This window comes from Aedes aegypti, chromosome 2, assembly GCF_002204515.2.
Source record: "Aedes aegypti strain LVP_AGWG chromosome 2, AaegL5.0 Primary Assembly, whole genome shotgun sequence".
In the NCBI taxonomy this organism is placed as follows: Eukaryota; Metazoa; Arthropoda; class Insecta; order Diptera; family Culicidae; genus Aedes; species Aedes aegypti.
In genome coordinates, this window is record NC_035108.1 from 302,150,408 (window position 1) to 302,164,900 (window position 14,493).

The 14,493-nt window shown below is 42.0% G+C and overlaps 1 protein-coding gene across 1 annotated transcript; it reads left to right on the plus strand.

Annotated features, from left to right (window-relative positions):
• The first annotated feature begins 6,607 nt into the window (after window positions 1-6,607).
• Window positions 6,608-8,762, plus strand: LOC5577025 (methyltransferase-like protein 6). Its single transcript, XM_001656262.2, has 5 exons — window positions 6,608-7,681; window positions 7,868-7,913; window positions 8,110-8,159; window positions 8,363-8,448; window positions 8,687-8,762. Exon 1 carries the CDS (start codon window positions 6,786-6,788, stop codon window positions 7,671-7,673), a length of 888 nt encoding a protein of 295 aa, XP_001656312.1. The 5' UTR covers window positions 6,608-6,785; the 3' UTR covers window positions 7,674-7,681; window positions 7,868-7,913; window positions 8,110-8,159; window positions 8,363-8,448; window positions 8,687-8,762.
• The last annotated feature ends 5,731 nt before the right edge of the window (window positions 8,763-14,493 follow it).

Genomic DNA, 14,493 nt, shown 5'->3' on the forward strand with positions numbered 1-14,493 from the left:
CGCGTGGCAGCAGTAGCAGCCATCGAATGTGGACCAGTGGACGTACAAAACCTTCAGTGGAACTACGGTGAATTATCCATGGCGATGGAGGCATATCGACAAATGGATTTATAAGGTAAAAAGTACGAATGGGTACATGTATTCATGGACGAACATGGACGAACAAATGGCACAGTGGTGAGTGAAAAGTAGATGTAAAGCAAAAAAAAAAAAAAAATGGAATGGATAAATTTTTCAGCATCGAAGATGCTATTTTCAAACTGCATCAAAGCTTGAAAAAATATAATACATTTAAAGTAGAGACACGAGACAAAAAGGTGCATACATTGATAGCTCTTAAAGAAGATTTAAAAGCAATAGTAAAGAGCAGCTCAATTGACTATGTAACTAGGCAACATTTGTTTGCCAGGTATAAAAGGCTAAGAGCAGTTATTTACGATTGTCTAAATCTTTTAAAGTCACCTTTGGAAGAATCGATACTGGGAAATTTATTCACTCTAGAGTTAGAACAGGAATCATTAGATAACAATAATTGTAAAGATTCTACAGAAGGCTCAGAAACAGAGTTTGAAGAAGAGTTTGAAAACATGGCCACGAAACTTGATCTCAGTTTAGGCCTGAAGGTAATTCAGCCGTTCGATGGAACAGTAGCTAAGCTAACTAGTTACATCGAAGGAGTTGAGCTCTTCCAGGACTACTCTGAAGGGGTGCCAGAAGACAAAATAATAAAATTTCTAAAGACTACGCTAGTAGGTTCTGCGCACGGTGCGATCGATGGATCTGTAACCGTTGCGGATGCCCTACAGGCTTTGAAAAACAAATTCGCGATCAGAGTAACACCAAGAGCGGTTCAGAACGAAATGAGCGCTCTAAAACAAAGCCAAAAGTCAATATCTGACTTTGGTTCTGAAATGGAGAAATTGTCGGCCAAACTGGCAGCAGCTCATGTTTCTATGGGCACATTTGCGCATGAAGCCGCCGCTGTAAATATTGTAGAACCTATTGCGGTTCAATCATTTATTGATGGATTGAAAGATCCGTCAACTAAATTTTTTCTAAAGGCCCGAAACCCAACAACTTTGAACAAGGCAATCTCTGATGCCTTAGAGTGCCAGGCAACGCCCAGCACAGACAATATGAATGAAAACATGATGGCATTATGGTGTACATCAAACCAACGCCCGTACTACTATGCGAGAGGTCGCAGAGGTTATGGTGGAAACCGTGGGTATCAAAATACTCGTGGTAGAAGCTATGGCCGAGGTAGAGGCAATTACTCAAATTACAACAACCCTAGGAATGACAATATGAATTCACAACCCCAGTCACACAATTATGGCAGAGGCCATAGAGGAAATAGACCACCTCGAGCTAACCACAACGGGAACGATCACAGGGCGCATACAGCAAATATAGCTGAGCAAGCACCCGAACAACCACGTCAACGTCAACCTGTGAACCAGGAGCAAAACCAAGCAGAGGAAGCGAACTTAATAGATTTTTTTCGCTAATTTCAGTGTTAAAAAAGCACTAAGAGCCAAATTTGAATTATTTGGAAGGAGTATAGAATTGATAGTAGACAGCGGAGCATCCTGTTGTCTACTGGACAAAGAGTATATTCCGAAAAATTGTAAAATAAATAAGTCATCAACCATTGAAGTCAGAGGAGTAAATGGAATAACACATACATTGGGATATGTGGATACATCTTTAGGCCATGAGTTGGCAGAGTATCCTGTTAGATTTCATATACTGGAGCAATTACCAGCAAACGTTATTGGTTTGATTGGTACAAACTTTTTGAAAAAATTTGGAGCAAAAATTGACTTTGCAAAAATGAAGATGGAATTCACAATTCCGAGTGGTGAAATACATTTCACAATACCACCAAGATATGAATATATTACATACATAGAAACAGAATTCGCCGAAACATGTGTGGTACTGAACCAGAAAGTTCAGCCAAATGTGTTTGTGGCCAATTCTATAGCAAATCCCGTGAATGGTAAAATACCGGTGCGATTGGTGAATATTTCAAATAAACCAGTTGTTATTAAAGATTTGAAACCAAGGATAGCATTAGCTGAAAACTACAATGTTATAGAATTGAAAAAGGATGATCAAAAATACGACAAAATTCGAGCGAGCAAATTATTCGAAGAATTAAAATTAAATCACTTATCTGGTAGTGATGAAAAAGCTATTAAACAAATTTGCTTGAAATATTCCGATATATTTTGTTTAAAAGGCGATAAGCTTGGTACCACCAATGTTTATTGCCCGTCATTAACGGTCAAGCCAAACATCCAACCAGCATTTAGTAAACCTTACAGGCTTCCTTTCTCTCAGAAAGAAGAAGTCTGCAAACAGGTGGAAAATATGCTTAAAGATGGTATCATTGAAGAAACCAAATCTGAGTGGAACAGCCCCTTGTTGCTAGTTCCCAAAAAATCAGACAATGATTCAAAGAAATGGAGATTAGTTATTGACTATAGGAAAGTCAATACAAATCTTCAAGACGATAAATTTCCATTGCCCAATATAGAGGAAGTAATCGATTCCCTCGCAGGTTCTCAATATTTTACTCATTTGGATTTGTCACAAGGTTATTACCAGTGTGAATTAAAACCGGAGGACAGACCCATTACAGCGTTTGCGACGCCATCCGGTCAGTATCAAATGACCAGGTTACCGATGGGATTGAAAACAAGCCCATCATCTTTTTCTCGATTAATGACAGTAGCAATGTCAGGATTAAATTTGACTAAATGTTTGATTTACCTCGATGATATTATTGTGTTTGGGAAAACATTTGACGAACACAATAAGAATTTGATTTCTGTTTTTCAGCGACTACGAGAAGTCAATTTGAAACTCAACCCCGCTAAATGTAATTTCTTGAAGCAGGAGTTGATATATTTAGGACATTTTATTTCAAAGGAAGGTGTACTACCTGATCCACAGAAAATTGAAACTATTAAAAATTGGAAGAGTCCTTCATCCTCTGATGAAGTTAAGAGATTTGTAGCTTTTGCGAATTACTACAGGAAGCATATACGCAACTTTGCGAGTTTGTGTTTACCATTAAATTATTTAACTCGAAAAGGAATAGAATTCAATTGGAGTGAAGAATGTGAAACTGCATTTCAACAATTGAAAGAGCGGTTCATCAAACCCCCCGTGTTAGATTATCCAGATTTTAGCGAGAAAAACACATTTAAACTACACACTGACGCATCTGGTTACGGAATCGGTGCAGTACTAAGCAACAAAAATGATAAACCAATAGCTTATGCCAGCAAAGGTTTAAATAGCGCTGAGAAAAATTATTCAACAATCGAAAAAGAACTTTTGGCCATAGTCTGGGCAATTCAGCATTTTCGTGTATATTTATATGGACGAAAATTTGAGTTGTATACCGACCATAGACCTTTAGTTTACCTTTTCACATTAACGGATCCTTCGAGTAGGCTGACAAAATTCCGTCTTGCCCTCGAGGAATTCAACTTTGACGTCTTCTACAAAAAAGGTTGTGAAAACGCTGTGGCGGACGCGCTATCACGTATTTCAACAACCGAATTGAGAGACATGCAAGAAAAACTCAGCAATGAGGCATTCGTAACGACCCGAATGCAGTCGAAGAAGGAAAATACTAATTCTACTAAAGAGGTGATCAATGGCCATGACACTTCAAGTGGAAAAATAGTTCAACTGAAAGTAAAAACAAATAATTTTTCTGATAACGTTACATGGATTCCTGAAAGAGAAGAAATTATAATTAAACCAACAGATACCTTGGTCTCGTTACGACGAACAATGGAGGAACTTGGTTCAATATGTAAAAAATATGGTGTCGGAGAACTATACATTCAAATAGACGATGATTGTGCGCACAAATTTTATGAAAATATTATGCAAAATGATTTAGCAAAAAGGGTACCCTCAATTTTAAAAATATCAAATAAAGTAAAAATCATCAATGACGACACTACGAAAAAGTTAATCCTGAACGATTATCACATATTGCCTACTGCAGGTCATGCAGGTATTAAACGAACAATTAACACCATTAGGCAAAAATATTATTGGAAAGGCATTAACCAAGATGTAGCAAAATTTATAAAATCTTGTGAGAAATGCCAAAAATATAAATCAATTAATGTTGCGAAACCACCGATGATAGTAACCACTACAGCTGAAAGTGCATTTCAAAAAATTTATTTAGATTTAGTGGGTCCACTTTTACCCTCTGATGGATATGAATATATATTGACAACGCAGTGCGAACTGACAAAGTTCATTACTGCAACACCAATTAAGAACAAGACAACGGAAGCTGTAGCTGAAGCTTTTATGAAAAGTATCATACTGAAGTATGGTGTGCCAGATAGAATTGCTTCAGACAGAGGAGCAGAATTCATGTCTGAATTGTTTACTAAAGTCGCACAACTTTTGAACATTGAAAAGCTGAACAGTACAGCATATTATCACCAATCAATTGGAGCATTAGAAAATACTCATAAAAGCCTTGGGAATTTTCTAAGGGTCCAATGTGACAACAAGCTCTTTTCATGGGCAAACTGGGTGCCGTATTATGAATTTGCATATAATAATACGGTACATTCTGCAACCAAATACACTCCGTTCTTCCTAGTTTTTGGGAGACCTTCAAAAATGCCTTCTAACTTGGTGGACAGCCGCCCTGAGCCTCTGTATAATTTTGAAGATTACTGTAAAAGAATAAAAGCAACATTACAGATCAGTCATAGCGAAGTTAGAGACAGACTTATTCAGGAAAAGACAAAAAGGATAGTAGGCATAAATACAAAATCAAAGGAAACAACTTACCGGAAAGGAGATTCTGTTCTCATTAAAAATGAGACAGGGAAAAAACTAGACCCGAGATATGATGGTCCGTACCACGTAGTGGAGGACATGGGTACAAATGTAAAAATCAGTAATAACAATAAAGAAGACATAGTACATAAGAGTAGGATTAAGCTTTTTATTGAATAGGAATACGCATTTTTAAACATTTTATTTGATAGGATTAAACATTTTAAACAAATTTTTGGATAGGATTGAACATTTATTCATTTTATATAAAAATATTAATTATTTTAAACATTTTTTTTTATGGAAGAGGATTGACAATTTTATAGGACGTGTGGTGGATGCGTAACCTTGAGAAGGTCAAGTCCAAGATACGAGGTATCGAGGATTAGTGTGTATCCACAGACAAACAGACGTAACACTTAGAACAAATCTCGATCAAAATCATAGTCACGAGGACATGTACGCCCAATGCTAAAAGTAGTGTATTTGGCCGACGGGCCAACAGATGGCGGTAGTGTGTAAACGTCAAACACGAACGAAAACGATGCGAGCGCTGCGGGTGGCGGATTGGCCACCTACTATATTTTTGAATCGCCCGTTAAAAAGGTGGTCGATGGACAATGATGAGAGTGTGACGTCTGTTTGTCTGTGGTGTATCATCACGTTACTGTAGGATTGTACCTTTAGAGTGAAGGAAAACATATTGTATCAGATAGATTTAAATTTTTAACTGTAGATAAAAATTTAAATAAAATATGATAGGGCGTGTGGTGGATGCACCCCCTGTTTACGCCTATGTGCGGCATGAAGGAGGTCGTGGAATCGAACGATGAGTGTTATGCTTTGTAAGCATAAACATCCAGCGTTCGAGAACGATAACCTACCGTAATGCACACGCAGCGAAATGGGCTGTAGCATACCACCTCGGTAGAATGCTAGAGTTAAGTAAGAATGAAAAATAAATGAGAATGAAAGTAACCATAGACCGGACCAGTTCATTGGCTATCACTCACCCAGTCTTTGGGACATAACAGTGGGTTCGAATCCCACCGGTCGAGGATCTTTTCGGGTTGGAAATTTTCTCGACTTCCCAGGGCATAGAGTATCTTCGTACCTGCCACACGATATACACATGCAAAAATGGTCATTGGCAAAGTAAGCTCTCAGTTAATAACTGTGGAAGTGCTCATAAGAACACTAAGCTGAGAAGCAGGCTCTGTCCCAGTGGGGACGTAACGCCAGAAAGAAGAAGATAGGCAGCAATGTGAACTCAAATCAAGATCTGAACATGATAAATATAGAAATAAATGAGTAACTTGTGAAAAAGTACTTTTCTTTTCTTTTTTCTTGCTTTTGTTTTCAACAATCCAATAAAAATGGCTAACTGTATTCAATGTCATGGATTACAAAGCTTTATGCAAAAAATGAATATTTTCCAAAAAATCATTACCGGATATAAAATACGTTTACACTAGCCAAAGCTTAATGTGCTAATATGCATCACAATGAGTGAATAGATAGAATATGGTTTTAGAGTAGTTTTTAACTTATCTAGTATTTTATTTCCTTAGCGTGTATGCAAATGCATCCCGATTTCAAACTGTCGATTCATATCACAACCTGAGTAGAATCATTTCCCGTGATTACAGCCACCTTATGCCTATCCTTCCTATCCCTCCGGTTTCGTTTCCGGAAGCGATGACAAACGCTGTCAAATTTGCGTCAAAATATGTGCCGCTGTAATCAAACTGCAACCAACAAGCCAACGAAAATCTCTCCGCTTCGTCCATTTCGTTTTCGGCAAGCATCGTGAGAAGTTCACTATTTTAAGTTTGCGGATAATAATTAAGTTTGAAAACTTTACTGTAATGTGCAGTTGATATCAGCTGAATGGTCGATGAGACCAGAAACTTGTGAAATCGATGCAGTTTAGTGCGTGAAACGTTAAAATGTCCCGCGAAGACAACAACGCACCATTTGGTCAGGCGGCCAAACATGGTTCCTTCAACTTGGGCGACGTGGTCACCAATCGTGCCAAGGTTCTCACGGACGATGAAAAGCTGCGCCTGGAGGAGCAGAACAAACGAATGGTCTCGGAGTTCCAAGCCGGGAAGCTGGAAACGGAAGCCCGCAAACACTGGGATCTGTTCTATAAGCGGAACGAAACGCGCTTCTTCAAAGATCGCCACTGGACCACGAGGGAGTTTGAGGAACTGCTGGCGGGGTCTTCTGCGAGCGGGGAGGACGGAAGCATTAGGAAAACCATGCTGGAGATCGGTTGCGGTGTCGGAAATTTGGTGTTTCCTTTGATTGAGGACGGACATCGCGATTACTTCATCTATGCGTGCGATTTGTCGCCACGTGCCGTCGAAATGGTCCGGCAACATAACCTCTACGACGAAGCGTACATGAAAGCGTTCCCGTGCGACATAACGACCGGGGAAGTGTTCGGAACCATTCCGGAGGGAAGTCTGGACATTGCCACGCTGATCTTCGTATTGTCGGCCATTCACCCGGACAAGTTCCGGACGGTGGTGGGGAACATTTTCCGCTTGATGAAACCCGGAGGAACGGTGCTGTTCCGGGATTACGGCCTGTACGATATGGCTCAGCTTCGGTTCAAGCCGGGACATAAGATTGCGGAAAATTTCTACATGCGCCAGGATGGGACCAGAAGTTACTACTTTGCGGAGGACGAAGTCAGCAATTTGTTCAGTGGCGAGGGCTTTGAAGTGATAGTCAACAGCTACATCCACCGGAGGACCATCAATCAGAAGGAGGGCATTGATGTGCCGAGAATCTTCGTGCAGAGCAAGTTCCGGAAGCCATGTGGCTGATGGGAAAGGTAAGATTTCACTCTTTTTAAGATGTGATTATTCGTAACCTAAAATGATGATTGTTCTTTTTTTAAAACGATCTCACCAATGATTAAGATTATAAGAACGGCCAGCTGACAATCCTCTTAAAGAATAAATCATCTTAAAAGAAATAAAAACTTTGAAATTAATGTGTTACGTTTCTTTCTTTTCAGGATGCCTTATTTCGGAGTGAATTCCCAACTCTTCCACAACGCCAAGGTAAGATCCTCTGCGAAATATCAATCAAATTACTGTCCTATTTTCATGATGATAAAATGTTTCTGAGAATCGCTGATAGATTACACCCATTTCAAACATTAAACCAAAAGGATTCTGACACATGCTAGAAACATTCTAACATCGTAAAGTTGCCCTATATCACGGAGCTCACTGGTTTTTGTCTTTCGTTTCACAGGTCCTAGACGAAAGGTGTAAACTTCGCCCAGTCAGATGGAATTTCGGAAGGTAAGCATAATTTTTCCAATCCCTAAGAAGCGGAACCTCTCTCTATGATGAGGCATAGTTCATTTGACTCACGAAGAATGATAACTAACAATAACTATCTTTGAAATTGGTCTTTCACCCCTAGCTGAACCGCTTTCTTTCCAAAATATGTATCGATTGATTTTTTTAGCAGAGGATTAACGAAATTTTCTTTCCACTTGCAGATGAAATCATCCGTTCCATTGTTTCGTTACCGATCTGAAGCTATGAGGGAAGCAACTCAGAATTGTCACAGTGGAGTTCAAACACGGTAAGATATTTCGGCATTTCTTGAATATTGCCTACGCAACTATTAAAACTTCTATCATGATGACGCATAGTTCATTTGACAAAAGTTGAATGATAACTACAAACTTGCATTTTTATGCATTGAAATTGGTCTTTCACCCCTATCTGACACAGCTTTGTCATAATATGCGTTTCATCGATCTTGAAGCAAATTGAACTTAAGGTAACATTTCTTTTTTGTTTGTTTCTCTTGATTCCAGAGGATCCAGTGGTCTATTTCAAACAACGTGGCTTAGCTAACATTCAAAATGAAAATACAAATTTTGTGTTCATTAATCCTTTTACTGTAGTCATTGTTTCATCCGAAAATATATCCATATATCGAGGTTAAAGGAACTTTACTTTCCGTTCTGCTTTGTCGAACCACTATTAAATTTTCCAGCTTGATTTGATTTCCACCAGAAACCCAGTGCTGGTAGCGACTCAGAACTGTTGTCTAAGGGGCTTATCCAATGTCATATAACAGGTCCGGCTCTTAGTATGTGTTTGCTTGTATTAGTCACGAAAAAGATGTAAACAAAACGAACAGCTGATGGTGACGACAAGTTCGCCAAAAATTTTGTTCGAAGATTGCCAACATGACGTCATCTTCGTGTAACTTCGTGAACTTTCGGCTCGCCGAAGTTGGCATTGCACAACTACCACTTCAAAACTGATGTTATCACAAATACTAATTTGATCTTCGCCCACACCTCTAAATACCCCACATCGGGGCTTATCCATTAGGTGATTATAAAACGAAGCCAAATGGGCCCTAATACATATAAATCTGTATATCAAGCGTGTGCTGGAATAAGGGTGTAAGACGCACGATCGATTTCTCTTCTATGAATAAAGGTGACAAGATGCGGGTTAGTTGGCATTTTTTCACTTCAGGACCTAATACATATATTACTCTTCTGGCTTGCCAGGACGCTAGGCAGCGATGCGATCTTGCGTCCTGAGGTGAAAAAATGCTGACAAACTTGCGTCTTGTCAGCTTTATTCACAGAAGAGAGGATCGATGAAGAGAAATCGATCATGCGACTTACGCCCTTATTCTAGCACACGCTTGATATGTGGCAGCCCTGCACTGAGCCAATTAATCCGATTATATTTATCTGGAAAATCATATACACGCATCAGAATTCATATTTGATAGGTTTTATTAACACCCAATAAAGACTATATGAAGATCCAACGAGGTTTAAATAATAACCATATGGAAGCCGTTTGAATTTCACATATAACTTATTGGATATCGTTTACCCATTCGGTAATTGAAAAATCAGATACATGTTATATGATTTTATATTGTGAAAAAAATCTGTTTATATTTAGTACTACGATGGCGCACAGTGCTTCGAACGTATGGCACTTGGGGACAAAAGTCATAACAGGTTGTTTTATGCGGTTTGCCCTACGCTGTTGAGGAGGAAGGCGTTATACACAAAAAACAACATTATTGGCATGACTGACACATGTTGCATCAGTAATAGCATAAGTGGCTTATACGTCAAGTTTTACATTTGACACCATAGAACAGTGCTGGCTTTAGAATAAATGTTCAAAATAAAAAAAGCATGAAAAGTACGTGAGTTGTTTGCATAAATGATGTATGTAGCATGCGTAACCATAAAAGTGTCTCAATAACCAACTTTTTGTATAAATATTGAAGTATTGATTATTCCAATGAATAAAATGAAACCCAATAAAAAAGGTTACATAAATTTTCTTTTTCTTGGCAACACAATTCATTTACGAGCTAATTATCATCCGAGAACAGATTAATCGAATCATTATCTTCTTTATCTACAAATAAAGTTGAAATGTCGTAGATTTCTGTTTGATGATTTTTAGAAACATTTTTTCTCTTTTCGGATATTGATGGGTCTGTGCAGAGGAGCATATAATTCATCAACTCCTTGTTACTGTTTCTTCTTGATGACTTTCTAGTATGTTTCAACCGATTTTGCCTTAATAAGTTGTGGGTTGCTTCCAACTTTAATTTTCAGAACAGCTCCAGTATCTTCTTTGATAAACATAAACCTCTCTGGTCTGCAGTAAAAAGTCGATCCTGGTAGAGGATTTGACCAGAGGGTTTGATTTCCTTTTGTTTCGATCATTATCAACGGAACCATCGCGACTGGTGACCATTGGTCAGCAAACTTTTATCCGGTTTTCCCGCTTCCGAAAATGTTTGTTTTTACATGCTGTGTCCTGAACTTCCATCGAAGCCCCACTTGTTTCTGATGCAGAAATCGGTTTCGGAATTTTTTTTTTTGTTTCTCTTGCCTCAACGCATAAAGGCTAGGAAGCAAGTTCGGATGTAATTCGTTCAAAGTGTTGCTAAGCAAAGTGTACTTTCACTCCGACAGATCTAAATCAATGTACAAAGCTAACGCCTGTACTGCAGTCATGACCTGTACTTGATCCCCACTCGAAGAATTTGATACATACAGTCGGAGTTTTGCTTCACGAAAATTTTGTATGATCTTCCACATTTAGCCCACTTTTGGTTTATATTGCAGCAATAAAATTTTCAAAACGTCTTTAGCTCGTTCTCAAATATCTCGGAGAAAGAATCAGTGCCATAACAACTGTACATGACATTCAGAACTTGATTTTTTGATTGGATGGAACGGCAGTAAACCACATCTCTAAACAAACTTTATTGATGATTGTGGCAGCATAATCTAAAAATCATAAGATGACATACTATCGGCAAACATATGCAGCTGGAATCAGTTCCAGAATTTAAAAAATACTTCAAATTTTATTTGAAAGTGTGTTCGAGCCCAGCAGGGTGGGTCGAAAGGCAGCGGACTGTAATACACTTTGGGGGGGAAAACACGGCGGAACAAAACACTTCGCGGCGGAAGGATCACTTTCGCGGGAGGATTGGCAAGGGCCAACTTTCTTGGGATGCGAAGGAATTGAACGCGGACGGCTACGCTAAAACTAGTAACTTTATTTCTACTTCTTCTCTACATTGATATTTTCACTTTTACTACGCAAGCGATGCGTACTCGACGTCGGGTGAAAACGAACTGATGCAGCCGTTGAGACTGCAGTTGGCTTGAGCATAAGTGGTGGGAAAAAGTAAAAGACATACGTCTTCGATGTCGTTCACGCTGGCGAACGCGTGGCGCTCGTTGATTGGCGGCAGAGTGTTGATGGGTTTGCTGGCAGTGGTTCTCGCTTCCGTTGGGAGACGGAACATACACCCCCCGTTGAGGGTACTCAACAATCCTCACGGAGCGGTTGGTCGGAACCAGGTTGGTTGTCCTCGATGGGTAGCACCGACAGCTTGTTGATTGGACGGCGGAAGGTGGATCCTCCTGTGTACACGTCGACAGCTCGGACTAAGCCATCGTCACCAGGGTAGACCGCTGTAACACGGCCCATCTTCCAGTAGAGCGGAGGTTGATTTCGATCGTGGAGTAGAACTACCATGCCCTTCCTGATGTTGGGCACAGTTCGGAGATTCTTCTTCCTTGGCTGTAACGTGTTGAGGTATTCCCGGCTCCATGCGCGCCAGAAATGTTCTCGCATTAGCTGGAGATGCTGCCATCGAGTCAAGCGGGTTGCGTTGACATGTTCTAGCGAAGGCTCGGCCATGGCGGTGAGCGGACGGCCGATAAGGTAGTGGGCCGGTGTAATCACCAGCGGATCCGCAGGGTCGTTGGAGATGGTGAACAGTGGTCGAGAGTTCAATACCGCCTCGATCTCAACCAAGACGGTAGACAGTTCCTCGAACGTTAACTTGACGTTGCCGACGATGCGCTTGAGGTGGGTCTACGCAGATTTCACTGCGGCCTCCCATAGGCCGCCGAACTCCGGTGCATCCGGTGGGATGAAATGCCACTCAATCTCACGGGAGCGGCAGAAGTCTTCGATGGTCGATACTGATTGTTGGTCTTGGAATTGTCGGTATAGCTCGTTCAACTCGTGGTGGGCTCCTCGGAAATTGGTGGCGTTATCCGAGTGGAGCTGTTGAACCATGCCTCGTCGTCCGATAAAACGCTTAAGGGACGCCAGGAAAGCATCGGTGCTCAAGTCCGACACTGCTTCCAGGTGGACAGCCTTGGTAGTCATGCACACGTAGACGGAGACGTATGCCTTGATCAACGCTGGACGGCGCGCTCCTTGCTTGATGATGAACGGGCCGGCGTAATCTACGCCGGTGACGGCGAACGGAGGTGATGGTACAACTCTGGCAGCAGGCAGGTTACCCATTAGCTGGCTGTTGTTGCTTGGGTTGACTCGGAAGCATCTCACACATGTACGGGTGATCGAACGAATGGTGGAACGAGCATTCAGGAGCCAGTAACGTTGGCGCAGGGCGTTCATCAGGCCGGTCTGCCCGACGTGAAGCAGTTCGATGTGCATCTGTTGCACCAACAGGCGTACAACCGGATCCTTATCCGGCAAGATGATGGGATGACGATTTTCGAAGGGTAGCAGCGAGCGATCCAAACGGCCGCCCACTCTCAATAGGCCATAAGAGTAAATCGGACGAAGGTTGGCGAGTCTCTTACAGGGTTCGTTGGCTTTCACTCGCTTAATCTCGTCCGCCAAATGAACGAGCTGGATTACGTGGAGGATGGCTTCAGTTGACCGACGAAGTTCACCAACGGTCAGATGCCGGCTTGATACGCGCTGATTGCGAGGGTTTCGGCATTTGTTGACGAATCGCAGCACGTACCCCATGATACGTTGAATAGTTCGGAAGCTACTGAACCTGGAGAAAAATGGAAACGGTTCGATACTTACAGCCGGACTGGCTATCACTCCTTTGAGTTCAGGCAACTGATCGTCTGGAACGAACTGCGGCAAGTCGATGTCGTATTCCACCCTTTGGAGGAAGTCCGGGCCATTCCACCAAAGCTGGTTGTTCTTCAGTGTTTCTGGTAGTTGGCCTCGGGAAACGATATCAGCGGGGTTTCGCAGGGACCGGACGTACTCCCATCTGTAGTCTCCGGTATTCTCTTGGATTACAGCGATTCGATTTCGTACGAACAACTGTAGTTGGTTGAGAGGCTTTCGTATCCAGGCCAGGACAATCGTACTATCGCACCACAGCACAATTTCCCGGAACGTCATGCCCAGGGCTGGTAACACCCTTTGCACCAACCGGGTGAGCAGGAGAGCGGCGCACAACTCTTTCCGAGGAATGGAAAGGTCATGCAGAGGAGCCAACTTGGACTTACTGGTGAGGAGTCGTAGTTTCGCCGAACCGTCGGCAAACAAGCTTCGCAGGTAGACACAGGCCCCGTACGCCACGGTTGAGGCATCGGAGAACCCGTGCAGCTCATACGCAATCACTTCATAGAAGGTTACGCATCTCGGGATATCGATTTGGTGCAAATATGACAACGATGTTTGCAATTCTTGCCACTCTTGCGCTGTTGCTTCGTCGACCGGATCGTCCCAGCCGATCTTGAGCTGCCACAGTCGCTGAGCCAGGAGCTTCGCCAATACTATGACCGGCGACACCAAACCCAAAGGGTCGAAGAACTTGGCGATCTCCGAATACATCATTCTCTTCGTCACACGTTGCTGGTCGGCTGCTGTCGTGGCCTTCGGATGGTTGGCGATGAACAAGGTATCAGCACTCGGGTCCCAGAGCAAACCGAGCACCTTGATGGCTTCGTTCACTCCTCGTTCTTCCAATGGCTTCTTCTGCTCGCGATCTTCTTCGGGGATGTGCTCGAGAAATTCTTCGGAGTTCGAGCACCACTTGTGGATGGGGAATCCTCCTAGCTCCAGGAGTTGCTTCAGTTGTCGCTGGGCTTCGATGGCCTCTTCCACCGAGTCTGCGCCGGAGAGCACATCATCCATATACGTTTCCTCTTTCACGATACGAGAGGCGATTGGAAAGGCATCGCCGTCTTCTTCCACCAACTGCACCAAGCACCTAGTAGCTAGGAATGGTGCCGATGCGGTACCGTAGGTAACGGTAGACAACTCCAGGACCCGCAGCGGTTGCAACGGGTGGGGTCTCCAAAAGATTCGCAGGAAACGA